The sequence below is a fragment of the Marmota flaviventris genome, chromosome 20, assembly GCF_047511675.1.
Source record: "Marmota flaviventris isolate mMarFla1 chromosome 20, mMarFla1.hap1, whole genome shotgun sequence".
Classification (NCBI taxonomy): Eukaryota; Metazoa; Chordata; class Mammalia; order Rodentia; family Sciuridae; genus Marmota; species Marmota flaviventris.
Genome location: NC_092517.1, coordinates 18,368,311 through 18,383,071, shown reverse-complemented (window position 1 = coordinate 18,383,071; position 14,761 = coordinate 18,368,311). Strand labels below are relative to the sequence as shown.

The following is a 14,761-nucleotide window of genomic DNA, read 5'->3' as shown; positions in this document are numbered from 1 at the left end:
AAGAAGGTCCATTATTATGGATACATTTATCTTATTCTCCTAACACTATTCTTACTAGGTATCCTGAGGCTGTAGGACAATTAATACTCAAAGGAATAAAAGCAGCAAAGGGAGTGTTTGGAATTTCTCCCAATAAAATTATTACTCCATATACTATGAATCAAATTGATGAGTTAGCTAATGAGTTAAATACTTGGGCAATAATCATGTGCAAATCTAATGTTTCATTTGATAACCACTTACCATCTAATCCTTTATTGTCTTTTTGGTCATTGCATCCTGTAATTTTTTCCAAAAATGACAAGAAAAACACCTATCATGAATGCTCCAAATATATTCACTGATGGGTCAAATAATGGTACAGCAGCAGTAGTTACCCCTGATCAAACTTTTACATTTTTAGTACCCAAACAATCAGCTCAAAAGGTAGAGCTTAATGCAGTTTTACAAGCTTTTGTGATGTTTAAAGATTCTGTATTTAATTTATTTTCTGATAGTCAGTATGTAGTTAATGCTATAGTATCCCTTGAAGATGCTGGTAGGATTTCCCCTTCTTCTACTGTTTTCTCTTTGCTTTCCACTATACAAAGTCTAATCTGGGACAGAAAAGATCCATTCTTTATAGGACATATCAGGGCACATACAGGATTGCCTGGAGCCCTTAGTTTGGGCAATGATTTAGCAGATAAAACTACACATGACATACATATTTTCTCTACACTAGAAGAAGCTATAAATTTTCATAAAAAGTTCCATGTCAATGCTAATACTTTACAAAAGCGTTTTAAAATAACTAAGGAACAAGCTAGACAAATAATAAAACAATGTCAAAATTGTGTGACCTTTTTACCACAAGTTAATCTTGGAGTCAATCCTAGAGGATTGATACCTAACCATATTTGGCAGATGGACGTCACACACTTGCCAGAATTTGGAAAATTAAAATATTTGCATGTTACAGTTGATACTTCTTCTGGATTTTTGATGGGCTCCCTTCATGCCGGAGAAAAAACTAAAGATGTTATAGCTCATTGCTTACAAAATTTTGCCACTGTGGGTGTTCCAAAACAGTTAAAAACAGATAATGCCCCTGGTTATACTTCTACCTCTTTTAAACAATTTTGCTCAACATTTGGCATTACTCATATAACAGGAATCCCATACAATCCACAGGGACAAGGCATAGTTGAAAGAGCTCATCAAACTATTAAAATGTACTTATTAAAGCAAAAAGAAGGAATTGGGAAGGGGTATATATTCCCCAAAGATAAACTTAAAATAACCCTTTTTACTCTAAACTTTTTAAATTTGGATTCATCAGGACTTAGTGCTGCGGAAAGGCATATGTGTCCAAAAAATGTACATAAGCCCAAGGTACTTTGGAAGGATATTCTAACAGGACAATGGAAAGGTCCTGACCCAGTAATTGTCTGGAGTCGGGGGTCTGTTTGTGTGTTTCCACAGGGAGAACAGCAGCCGATTTGGATTCCAGAGAGATTAACCAAGGTCCTGACCCAGTGATTGTCTGGAGTCGGGGGTCTGTTTATGTGTTTCCACAGGGAGAACAGCAGCCGATTTGGATTCCAGAAAGATTAACTAAAGCGATTTCTACAGACCAAAAAGAAGATGATTTGGCTCAAATCCATAACAACTGATATCCAAAACTCCAGTTTGGCTATTCTTACATCTGCAACAGAACCAGGATGCTTTTTTCAATATCTATTTTATTATTGCCCTTTGCCATATCATGAAGTTCTATTTTGTTTTTTGAGCTCATACAGACCTAGGTTAATGTTTTGCTGATCAGTTCTATTTTTTGACTATAGAGTTTTTAAACATTGCAATGGAGATTTCACCTGTAAAAAGTTATAAGGCCTTTACTATAATGTTATGTGTTGTATGTATTATGTTATGTGTGCACACTTGTGTTTTGTGTTATATGTTTGAATGTCCATATATCATATATGATGAGCGCTCATGATAAAATGGATCCAAATATTTTTTTTTTCACGTGATTTATATGGTTTAATTTATATTGGGTAAACAACTGTTGAGGATTGTTTTAATATGTAAACAAAAAAGAAGGTTAACAGATCTGTTTGTTTACTTTCACCTTTCCTTTTCATTATATTTAATAATTCTCTTAAAGATAATGTAAATTGTTAAGAAAATTGTTTTCTTTTAGTGCCTTCTGTAATGTTACATAATTTTTTCTTTAGCCATTATTGCCAGAATTCCTATCTTCATCCCAGTGCCGGTGAAGACAATGTAAATTGTTAAGAAAATTGTTTTCTTTTAGTGCCTTCTGTAATGTTACATAATTTTTTCTTTAGCCATTATTGCCAGAATTCCTATCTTCATCCCAGTGCTGGTGAAGTCAAAGATAAAACCAATCTACACCTTCTACAATAGCCATCACTGAACTGCTTGCAGAACTTGCCTGGACACATTGTGAGCTCACCTGTATGCATTTTGAACTATCTGTTGGTGCAGCGACTTGTGGTAGTGTTGGGGTATTTTTGCTGATGATGTCACCGGTGGTACAATTTTTCAAAGGAGCCCTCAATTGGCTTAATGTCATGGCATTTTGCATCCTCCTCTACTAGTGATGGTCTAAAATTTGGGGGCCAACAGAGGTGAGGCAAAGAACCTCACCCCCCCACTGGTGCAAAGGCCTATCCACAAGTATAGCTGTATGCTGGACCGGTAGTCAGTGACGGGTATGATCCAATTGCAGTGGTACCAACCTAAGACAGGAGGCTGACGCCTAGAGGTCAGTTCATCCGATGATGGGTAAGGACCATATGTTGAATTGGACTGCCTAACAGACACGGTCCCTAAGCCACATGCTTGTTGTTTAAACAGAGAGGGGGAGATGTTGAGAGCCACAGCCGAAGGGGCCCCAGCAAACTTCCAGCTGCCAGCAATCCAGCTGCCGGCTGATGATTGGCTCACAGCGGCCCCAGCAACATCTAGCTGATTGGCTCCTCGGCCCCAGCAACATCTAGCTGATTGGCTCCTCTGCGGTGATGCTCATTGGACTGTTTCCCTGCCCTTTCAGACCACGGAGCTGCTCATTGGGGGACTTTTTGGCTCTGCCCACGTGACCCAGCCAATCGGCCTCAAGAGCAGGAGGATTGAGGGGGGGAGAGAGAGGCTTGTGGAAAGCCGGTGGTGGCAGTTGAGGCTCTGAGGGGTTTTTCCTGAGAGGCTGTTTGTTTGGCGTGTTTGGTTCTAAAAATAAAGTTAGTTTCTTTTGACAAGTGGCTCCTGATTGTGCCCAGCCAGACTGCGGCAGCGAGGCCCTAAGCAGCTCAGGGAGACCCTGTCTCTCAATAAAACAGAAAATAGCGCTGGGGATGGGCTCGGTGGTCGGGTGCCCTGGGTTCAGTCCCTGGTACCAAACAAACAAGCGTGTCTGGGCATCTGTCTGGAGGTCACACGCAGACACCATATCCTCTCCAGGCTTGAGCACCTGCAGATCTTGCTGGGAACCGACCCTCCAGGGACGCTGAGGGGCACCTGCGTTTCCCAGTGAGGTAAATCAAACACGGGCAAGTGTCACAGATTGGATGTGGAAGGTCCACGGGGAACAGCTCACGTGGTGGACCCTGGCCCAACATGGCACTGTCCCAAGGCCCGACCACTGAGCCCTGTCCCCAGCCCTTTTCATATCTTATTTAGAGACAGGGTCTCTCTGAGTTGCTCAGGGCCTTGCTAACTTGCTGAGGCTGGCCTCCACCTTGTGATCCTCCTGCCTCAGCCTCCAGAGCCACTGGGAGGATTTACGCGCCCGGCATAAATCAGAACCCCAAAGAATTTGAGGCACGTAGCCCAATGACTACTCGCGCCCGATGCTGCCCCAGCAAAGACACCTTAAGCTTCCCCAGTGAGCGGTCTTTATAAAGTTTAGCCCCCGGAGTCGTCCGTTTGTCTGTCCTGCCCTCAAGGGAGCCCGCAGGACGGAGCGGAACAGTCAGCTGTATTCTGAGTACCACGCAGTGGAATTTGCACGTTAAAACAAAGGAAGGACAGACGGACGGCAGGAAGGACTGTCGGGTCCAGAGGGGCGGCTCCCAGTGCAAACACGGGACCTCAGCTCGGGGACTGGAGGTCAGGGGGTCTCCCGTCCCTGGTCACCAGCAGGATGGCCCGTGTCCCTCAAAGCGCTTACTGATGTCCTCTGCGAAGATGATGCTGGTCAGGCGGGCGGGCTGGGTCAGGCGGGCCTGCACCACGGCCTTCTGGGAGCACGGTTGGTCGCTGGGGCCCAGTGGCTCTATGCTGGCCACCTCCGGCCGGGTCGATGACCTGCAGCGAGAAGGGGAGGACTCAGTCCCTCGGGGGAGCCGTGTCACCCACTGAGATGGCCCGGGCTAGCCAACGTCCCCCCAGTTAGGACCTCCGCAGCTCAGGGCTGGGGGACCAGACACACAGTCCGGTCCCCCGACCCACAGTCCAAACAGGGGACCCAACAGCTGGTGACAGTCTTGCTGATCCATAGACGTCACTGTCCAAGGCTGTCCTAGAGCAGAGGTACAGTGGCCTCCGTCATCGACAGGCTCGCAGGGGACTTTCAAAACCTCGGTGGCACTAGGCCCTCCGCATGCTGTGTCCTCCTATAGGGACACACGGTGACGTCAGCTCGTGGAGGAGGCAGGACGCGAGTTGGGTCATGACAGTCACTAAAACACAGAGCATCGTGACAACAGGCTGCCATCGAGTCACTGAACCTATGAATTCTTTCCAGAACTTTCCATCTGGGATCTCCAGACCGAGGCTGACCGAGGGGAGCTGAAGCCAGGGAGGGGGAACAGCGAGTCGTTGTCACCTGCTGGCAGGAGGCTGCTCCTGGGACCCCGGGAGATCACTGTCACCCGGCTGTCACATGTCCCTGCACCCGGAGCTGACGCTGCGGCCCGGCCGGGAAGGAAGGCAGACAGAGCCACCGTCAAGGGACCCAGGGTGGTCAGAGGCCACCTCCCGCGGGAGGACAGGGAGCCCAGATGTGCTGGGCCACTGTGTGGTGCCACTTGTTGGTCCTTGTCCTTGACACAGGTGGCCAGGTTCTGCCCAGGTTCAAGGGACGCGGCACTGCGAGCGCCATCTGTGGACGGGCACCAGGTGGCCCCAGGTCAATGCCACCGCGGAATCCAGAGGCCCTGGGGGGACAGCTGAGCACCCGAGCAGGGGGAGTGGCCACGGAGTGTGACCAGGGACCACGGAGGGCGCACTGGGCAGTGGCCAGCACTCAGCCCCGGGGCCCTGCCCAGCAGTGTCCCTCGGGATCTGTGCGTCGTGCCACGAGGCTGTTCCGGAGCAGTAGGAAGGTCCCTTCCTGTCCCCGCTACAGAGCCACCGTGCAAAGCCTCCCCACTCACACCAGGTGCCCCAGGGACAGGGGTGACAGGGTGTCATCCCCAAACACCCCCAGGGTGCCACCAAGCACCCGGCCAGGCGTGCACAGAGAGGCTGGCAGGAGGCCTGGACACCGTCCCCTGCCAGCAAGGGGGACATGGAAACCCCCCAGGCCAGGCACCGGGGTACCCCGTACCCTCTGGTCTCCTCATCTGGGAGCCGGGCAGGGGGACAGGCCAGGCCCTGGCAGGACACAGGGCGGGCGGGTCAGAAGCCCGGGGTGGACCAGGCGGGGTCCCGGCTCGGATCAGGGACCTGGGAGAAAAAGGGACCAGAAACCCCCACAGAGCTTCCCAGGAAGCCTCGCGCCACGTCCACCTGCCAGCCGGACGCACGTCCTCGGAGACACCCACGCCCAGGTGCCACCAGAAGGTGGGCGGGACTCTCGGTGTCACCTCTGCGACTTCCTCAGCCTAAGATGCCCCAAATTCTTCAATGCAGGATGGGGGAGGGGAGGGGAGCCAGCAGGGCTCAGGGGATGGCAGCGGGTGACACCGACCTTGGGGACACCGACCCTAGCATTTTGCCCAGCTGTAGATGGACACAGACCTTCGTTGTCCTCGTCCATTTCCATGTGACACTGAGGGCGGGGCCTGCGCCAGGCCAGCGCCCACCACGGAGCCTCATCCCAGCCCCCATGGGGACCCTGAATGTCTCCTGAAGGCCCAGGGCTTGGTCGAGGGCTTGGTCCCCAGCCTGTGGCAGTACTGGGAGGTGGCCCTGGGCCTAGAGGACAGGCAGGTCCTGGGGGTGCCCCGATGGGACAGAGGGGAATCGGCCCTCCTCTCTCTTTGCCACCCGGCCACCATGGTATCCCATGTCACCGTCCTCTCCCTCTCCCTCAGTTGGTCACAGAGATCCCGTGGGGACACACGTCGTCACACATCTGTCCAAACCCACAGCACGGCCACACCAAGGGGGACCCTCACAGCAGGCGCTGTGGCACTCGCCTGCAGGCCTGGCGACTCCGCAGGTTGTCTCACGGCCCCCCAAAGGCCCGGCTCCGCCTCCCAACCTGGACGGCTGCTGAGGCTGGCCTCCAACTTGCGATCCTCCTGCCTCAGCCTCCCCAGCCGCTGGGATGACAGGCGTGGGCCCGGCTAGCGGGTCATTTTTAATAAGATGTGCTCGGACCCACCCATCCCAACACCCCGGTTCTGCAACACGGCACATTTTAGGTGCTCGCTGCCATAAACCTCAGTCCCCCTGGGGTGCTAACAGAATGTCCTCAACAGGGCCGTAGACAGCAGCAGCCGTCACCTGTGATTCCAGAGGCTTCAAGTCCAAGATCAAGGACCAGCGGACGTCCAGCCCTGACCCCAGGCACGCTGGTGAGGAGGTCTCCACAGAAGACGCAGGAGACACCTGACATTCAGACCCCGGGGGTGGCCTCCTCTGCTGAGGCCCCAAGGTCCCCGCGGGCGTCCTCCAGTCCCAGCCTCCAGTCCCCCCTTGGGCTGATAAGAGCAACCACGGAGAAGATCCAGGGCCTCCCTGGAGCCTCCCTGCCTCCCCTCAGGGAGAGGCTGGGACTCCTGCCCTTTCAGTGAGGCACTCGAAGCCCTGGGCCGTGGGCAGACCTTGCAGAGGCACGGGGGACCCCAGAGGCTGGCGATCACATGTCCTTGGGCCTCAGCGTCCTTGCCTGCGACACAGGGTCAGCCTCCAGCCCAGTGGCCTCCCCTCACGGGAAGCCTGGATACGGGGTGGCCAAGCCCTGCAGGAAGGGGCCAGGGCACGGCTCGGGGCAGGACAGTCGCCTGGGAGTCAGGTTCTCGCCCTGAGAGCGCGTGAATAAGACCCGCTGGGAAGTGTCTGTCACCCAGGGGAAGGAGGCCACCAAACAGAAAGTGGAGTCCGTAGGGAACTCCCTCTAATTTGGAAGGTCACTTCTCTTTTTCTCTTTAGTGTCTTTAGGGGTGGACAGACACGACCCCTTTATTTTACTGATTGATCTTTGTTGGTGCCGAGGACAAAACCTAGGGCCTCCAAGGTGCCCGGCGAGTGCTCTGCCCCTGAGCCTAGCCCCGCCCCTTGGTTTCATTTCTCAGAAAAGAAATGAAAAAATCCAGTGTATGTAATGTCGCACGATGGCCGACTCAGAGGGTAGGAGGAGGAGGGTTCACCATCTTTTTAAATGCAATATAACTTAAAAAAAAAATTCTGCCAGGTGCCTGTCATCCCCGCTGCTCGGGAGGCTGAGGCAGGAGGATCGTGAGTTCAAAGCCAGCCTCAGCCAAAGTGAGGCCCTGAGCAACTCAGGGAGACTCTGTCTCTAAATAAAATACAAAACAGGGCTGGGGATGGGGCTCCGTGGTCAGGGACCCTGAGTTCAATCCCTGGTGCCCCCCAAAATTAACTTCCCCTCAATAGTGGGCGTGTCTTACAACCACTGTTCCGCCCTGATCTCCTGCAGGTCAGGAGAGCGAGGCAGGAGGCAGAGGGACTGGCTTATGGACGAACCAGAGGCCAGGCTCCTGCAAAGGCCTCAAGGCCAAGTACAGAGGGCTGCTGGAGTCCCTCCTGGCCACTGCTGTCACTTCTGGGGGCTGTGCTGGCCCTCTTGGCCCTGTGGCTAGGCGGGGAGCGGCCGAGATGCCCAAGGACTGCTGCTTCCAGCGAGAGAAATCACCTCCCCACAGGGGAGGGCGGGGGACACCCCAGACCTAATCAAACTGAGCCAGGCGGAGCCGCAGGGGTGCAGGAGATGAGACATGGGTGGCAGGCAGGACCGTTCAGTGCAGAGATACCCGGGGACAATTTCTTGTTATCAAAAATAAAAGTGTGCCACGCAGGTTACCCGCCCAATGTGGGTGGGCCTCGCCCAATCAGTTGAGGGTCTGAAGACAACAAAGGGCGGAGCTAGAGAATCCGAGGTCCCCCCAGGGTGTCAAGGCCAGGACATCAGCACCCCACCGTCAGACTCAAAGGGAAGCCTGGCACTTCCTGGGTCCCGACTCCGCAGCGCCCAGGCTGAAACTACACTGCTGGCTTTCATGGGTCTCCCCCCAACCACAGATCTGGGGTCTTGTGGCCCCACAACCACGTGAGCTGATTCCAGCTCTCCCCAGGGACCCTCCGTCCCTCCCTCTCCCTCTCTTGTCCTTGTCAAAGCCACAGGAAACAGACCACGGCTACTCAGACCACGTGAGAGCGAGGAGAAAAGACGTGCAGAGGGATGAGGAGGAAAATCAGTTCTGGGAACACACGTGCACACACAGGTGCACATGCACACACACGCACGCACACACACACGCACACAGGTGCATGCACACACATGCAGACACAGGTGCACATGCACACAGAAGTGCACACGCACAGGTGCTCACACACACATGCACACCCACACACACATGCACATACACCAGAAGCCCCCACGTCTAGTCTCCTGGTCTCTGGTCGGCAGGGGGCAGCTGCTGGACTACAGGGTCCCTGGGCAGCCCTTCCCGCTGTCGCAGGTTGGAGCCTAAGTGCCCCCAGGGCCACAGGCAGAGGCTCGGTCACCAGCACAGGGCATCATGGGAAGGTGGCAGAACCCTCAGGAGGAGGTGAGCTCCTGGGGACATGACCCTGAACAGGAAGCGGGGGCCCAGGCTCTTCCTGTGTGGGGGGGAGGCTGCAACCTCTGTGCCGGGCCCTCCCTGCCCTGCGCCTCCCCCGCAGCCCCATCTCCATCAGGCCCCTGCTCGGTGCAGTCACCTCTGCGCAGGACGCCTCCTTTTTTTGGGGGGGTACCAGGGATGGAACTCAAAGCCCCCGACCCCTGAGCCCCGTCCCCAGCCCTGTTCTGTATTTTATTTAGAGACAGGGGCTCCCTGAGCTGCTCAGAGCCTCGCTGTTGCTGAGGCTGGCCTCCAACTTGTGATCCTCCTGCCTCAGCCTCCTGGGCCACTGCGCCTGGTTCCTTTTCCTCCTCAATGGATTCTTCTTGACTGCAAAAGCTCTTTAAAGGGAAACCTCATGCCCACAGACACCCAGATGAACCCCATGTTGTGAGGGCAGGGTGTTGGTCCCCAGGGGCTGGCGTGGGAGGAACCGGGGAGCTGAGCCCGGAGTTTCAGTTTTGCAAGATGAGAAGCTCTCTGAGACGCGTGGTTGTGACTGTCACACAGCCACCGGCCTGCGGTTAACGCCACTGGGGGGCACCTCCCTGCAAGTGGCCCAGGTGGCCAATTCCACCTCCTACATATCTTAACCACGATTTAAAATAAAAAACGACACACTGAGGCTCGGACGTGGCTCTGAGGAGGTTGAGGCTGGGGACAGGCTGCGAAGGGCTGGTGGCGGCTGGTGGCGGCTGGTGGCCGGCCCCCACAGGCCCAGGCTCACACCCCAGCCCTTCAAGGCCACAGGGAGACTCGGCCTCTCCTCTCCTCGGCCGCCCCCGCCCTGGGCCATCCTCAGCAAGGCCCAGGGAGCCCAGGCGCGGGAGGCCAGGGTGACAGAGACAGGGAAGTGAGAGGCCGAGGGGAGGTCGGCGGTGCAGGGAGGGCCCCGGCCATCTGCAGGCCCAGCCCTGGCACAGCCCAGGAGGGTGGAGGAGCAGAGGCCACCCAGGGCTGCCCCCCTGCCAGAGCAGGGCACCCGCAGAGGAAGAGGAAGGACACAGCCCGGGCGCCGGGTCAACTCGGGGTAGCGGCATCTGCCCAGACTCCCCGCTGCAGCCAGAGAGGGGAAGCAGGCACGGCCCGCCCGGCACACAGGAGCCCCCGGGCACAGGGGACAGTGGGACCTCCCCGATGCCCGTCGCCCAAGCAGAGCCCACAGGCCCCGTGGCACGGGCTGCGACCTCTGACCCCACGTGCTGACACCCAACCTGGCCAACGCTCTTCCCCAGGGCCTTTGCACCTGCTGTGAGGGGCTGCGCATCCCTGTGGCCCTCACGCGGGCACGCTGCTGCCCAGACGTCCGGCAGCACGTGCGTCCACTGGCCTCCCCTTGGCCAGGAGGGTCACTTCCCCAACAACCACGTGCTCCTCAAAAGCAGGGCACCGTCCACACCTTCTCTGTCCCTTCCCCAGGACCCAGGGCAGGACCAGTCGGGATAGGTGCCACCTGTCGGTTAAGGGACTGTCCAGCTCTCCTCTGTGCCATCCACGTTTCCCATTGGTGCTTGTCCCCGGGGGACCCACACTGACTCTGTGCCCTGTCCTGGGCCCCTCTAGTGACCACTTCACAGGACATCCAGGTGACAACTCAGCAGACCAGAGGCTGTGATTCCAAGGCCACCGGCAGAGGAAAGAGACCTGACGGAGGTGTGAGGGGACGGACGGGCACAGTCCCGAGTGGACCAGGGACAAACACCGTAGACGAAGGCCCATAGGTACAGGCACGGGCCCGAGACGTGACCTACCAGGAGGGGCCTGTCCCGCCTCATGCAGGGGCACACTGCAGAGCTTGGGGGCAGGGAGGTCCCCGGGGACTGAACCCAGGGGCGCTAACCCCGGAGCCCCGTCCCCAGCCCCATTCTGTATTTTATTTAGAGACAGGGTCTCGCTGAGGTGCTTAGGGCCTTGCTAAGTGGCTGAGGCTGGCCTCCACCTTGCGATCCTCCTGCCTCAGCCTCCTGAGCCGCTGGGATTACTGCCTGGCTGGCTTACAGTCCCTCACTGACAACAGGGGTGCTTCGTCCCGAGGCCAGGAGGTTGCACAATGCCTGGGACACAGGACACAGGACTGGGGCTGGGCTCAGCAGCAGGGCGATCTCCTGGCGTGTGCCAGGCCCTGGGTTCCGTCCTCAGCACGGCCTCAAAATAAATAAACACAATGAAGGTTTCTGTCCACCTACAACTAAAAAAAAAAGGCCAAAGAGCAAAGCCACTCAATCAACTCCAGAGAGTCCGAGGAAGAGCCCAGGCCACATGTGACCTGAGAGCACACCTTGGCTCCTCTCCCAGGGTCCACAGGCTTCTGGGCCAAGCACCTTCACAACAACCACCTGTGACAACCCGTCTCCGCTCTACTTCCTGGAAGCTAACGTCACTTTGCGCATACAGGGGGGCCTTTCCAAGGGGCTAGTGACACGTACTTCATGAATCACCTTCGATAACAAAGTTTCTATGAGAATCAGGAGCCTGTCACACACGAGCCACTCTGGCTGGCGGCCACTGCAGGATGAGTTCTTCTGGCCAATGAGCCCGAGGCTGCGCGTCCCCTGGCCTACTGGTGGGGACAGGGACAGCTCCCAGAGGCTCCCACCAGCTCCATCTCTGCGGCTACTGGAGAGGACTTCGCAGCCATCGCGTCCATCTGAGTCTCGCTTCTGTTCCCGACTGAAATGCAGGCAGCTTAGACTAGATGGCCTCTCCAAGTCCCCTGGGCCCCAAACCGTCCAGTCATGTGACATGTGACGTGTCGGTCAAAAAGCAGGACGCGGCAAATTCAAGGATAAGCAATGTCCCCCAGGGTTGGGACTTAGATGCTCTCTGTGTTCCAGAGGCTTAGCTAGGGACTCCTGGACAGAGAGGACCTCTCCTCCCGGGTGGAGGTGACCCGGGCACACAGCTCCAAGTCCCCAGAGGACGGTGTGCAAAACCAAAGCCACAGTGGCTGCGCTCAGACAGCATTACTCAGACGAGGACATTTTGGGGACCTGGTTGACGAACGTCTTCCTGTGGCGGGAAGGGACATGAGCCCTCCCAGCACCTCCGAGAGGGCACTTGGCAGTCAGTCACCTCCTCCCACCAGGCTGATCAGAATCTGCCCGCGGCCACCAGCTGTCCTCAGGGGGGGATAAAGGCTCGTCACTTTAGGAAAGAAACAGCCCAGTGCAGGGTCCCAGGAAGGACCAGCCATGACCCCAGGCACACACTGGGAGCCCTGGCCTTAGCCACCTGTCCCCGGCCTGGCTGTCCCCAGCAGCAGGGCCCCTCCAGAGAGCCGAGCACCAGGGTCGCAGAGCCACTGACCGCCCACTGTCCACACGGGACAGGGGGACCCCAGGTGGCTGCACAAACCCTGAAGCCCAAGTTCAGCCTGATACAGGCGCAGGGTCCTGATGCCCTGGGGACTGAGCCAGCTCGTCCCTGTCCAGGAGGCCGACTCTTAGGGCAGAGCCAGGGCCCGGCCACCACGAGGCCCCTGATAGTCACAGACTGGCACAGCCGGGCTCTGCCACCAGGCCAGACCCGCTAAGCCCCAACTGGAGCACAGGGGCTCAGCAAGGGTCCCCTGAGCGTGGGAGGGAGCAGGCCGCCCTGGTCACTCCCCCCACCGTGCTGCCTGCAGGGATGTCCCCTGCTGCCCTGCGCTGGGCCATATGCCCCAGGCCGCGGGCCATCCCAGGGGGCCACCAACGCATCCCCATCTCTACTGGATCAGGTGGCCCCGCGTGTTCCTCCCGACCCTGCTGCCAGTGTGACCCACGCGGACGCCGCTGCAGTCCCCGCGGCAGGCAGGCGACACTCCTGGGCCTCAGGCCAGGGCTGTGCAGGGCGCCATCAGGGCAGGAGCGAGTGGCGCGGGGACCTCGCGGCCTGGCCTCCCGCAGAGGCCGGGCTCCGCATCCCGGGTCCACGCCCGCGGCCACCCAGCCGGGCGGGCCCGCTGTCCCCGCCGCCCGCGCTGTCCCCGCCCCGGCGTGCGCGCCGCCGCCTCCCGGCACCTGCCGCCTGCCTCCCGGGCTCCCGCCGCCGCGCCCCGCCGCCCCTCCACGGCCTCCCGGCCTCCTCCCGCCCCGGCCTCCCCGCCCGGGCCTCCCGGCCTCCGCGCCGGCCTCACCAGCGGTAGCAGCCGGCGGTCGCCTCCAGCGTGAAGTTGACGCGCGTGGCCCGCGTGAAGGGCAGCAGCACCTTGGGGATGTTGAGCGTGGCCGCCGCCGCGGACGGGCCCAGCGCCAGCAGCACCCAGAGCGCCAGCAGCGGCCCGCGGCCCCGCGCCGCCATCCCCGCGGCCCCGCGTCCAGCGTCCAGCGTCGCGCGCGCGCGCCCAGCGCAGGTGCCGACCCGCGGGGCCGCGCCTCTTCCTGGGCCGCGGGAGCCCGGCGCCCCGCCCCGGGCGCAGCCGCTGGTGTCTGTCCCCAGGCCGGGCTGTCCCCAAGCCCGGCCCACGCTGTCACCAGGCTGATCCCAGGCTGATCCGAGGCCGTGCTGTCCCAGGCTGTCTCCAGGCCGTCACCAGGCTGTCCCCAGGCCATCACCAGACTGTCCCAGGCTGTCCCCAAGCCGTCCCCAGGCCAGGAGTCCCCAGGCCGTGCCCAGGATGAGCTGTCCCCAGGCCGGTCTGTCCTCAGGCTGTCCCCAGGCCGTCCCCAGGCTGATCCCAGACAGGGCTGTCCTAGGCTGTCTTCAGGCCGTCCCCAGGCCGAGCTGTCCCCAGGCTGCGCTGTCCCAGGCTGTCTCCAAGCCATCACCAGGCTGTCCCCAGGCCAGGAGTCCCGAGGCCGTGCCCAGGCTGTCCCCAAGCCGTCCCCAGGCCAAGTGTCCCGAGGTTGTGCCCAGGATGGGCTGTCCCCGGACCGGGCTGTCCCCAGGCCATGCTCAGGCTGATCCCAGGCCATTCCCAAGCCGTTCCTAGGCCGGGCTGACCCCAGGCTGATCCCAGGCTGTCCCCAGGCCAAGCTGTTCCCAGGCCATCCCCCACGCTGTCCCCAGGCCATCCCCAGGCCAGGCTATCCCCAGACTGATCCCAGGCTGTCCCCAGGCTGATCCCAGGCTGTCCCCAGGCTGATCCCAGGCTGTCCCCAGGCCATCCTCAGGCTAGGCTGTCCCCAGGCTGATCCCAGGCCGTCCCCAGGCTGATCCCAGGCCGTCCCCAGGCCAGGCTGTCCCCAGGCTGATCCCAGGCTGTCCCCAGGCCATCCTCAGGCTAGGCTGTCCCCAGGCTGATCCCAGGCCGTCCCCAGGCCAGGCTGTCCCCAGGCTGATCCCAGGCCGTCCCCAGGCCAGCCCCAGCCCCAGCCCCCACTGATCTCTTTTATTCTTTGGTGGTGCTGGGAATTGAACCCCTGGCCTTGGGACTGTATCCCCACCCCCGATGGACCCTCCTTGAGCAGGTGACACAGTGAGTTCCAGGTGAAAAGGCTCCACAGGGCTCACGGTGCAAGGGATTCTCTGCCCTGTGCCCCTGAGTTCCCTTCCCCTCAGCAGCCAGGGCTTCCTCCCGGTGCAGACCCGAGGGTCGGTCACGTGTGTGCGCATGCGCTGGCTCCTCCCTCTGCATGTGCACACGCCCCTCTCCCCCTCCTCCCTCTCCGTGTGCACATACCCCTGCTCCCTCTCGGTGTGCACACGCCCCTGCTCTCCCTCCTCCCTCTCCGTTTGTGTGTGCACACACAGACACACGCTGTATACACCTGTCTGTATCCTCTTGTCAGAGAGCAAATAAATACATGAGTGAAAGGGAC

At 58.4% G+C, this 14,761-nt stretch overlaps 1 protein-coding gene across 1 annotated transcript in view; it reads right to left on the bottom strand.

Moving 5' to 3' along the window:
• Nup210 (nucleoporin 210) overlaps positions 1-13,301 on the bottom strand; it is a 63,581-nt gene extending 50,280 nt beyond the window's left edge. The window contains exons 1-2 of the mRNA XM_071605924.1: positions 13,138-13,301; positions 4,175-4,311 (exon numbers count right to left, since the gene is read on the bottom strand). Coding sequence (XP_071462025.1) covers positions 4,175-4,311; positions 13,138-13,301 — 301 coding nt within the window. The remainder of the gene's footprint in view (positions 1-4,174; positions 4,312-13,137) is intronic.
• Positions 13,302-14,761: the final 1,460 nt, after the last annotated feature.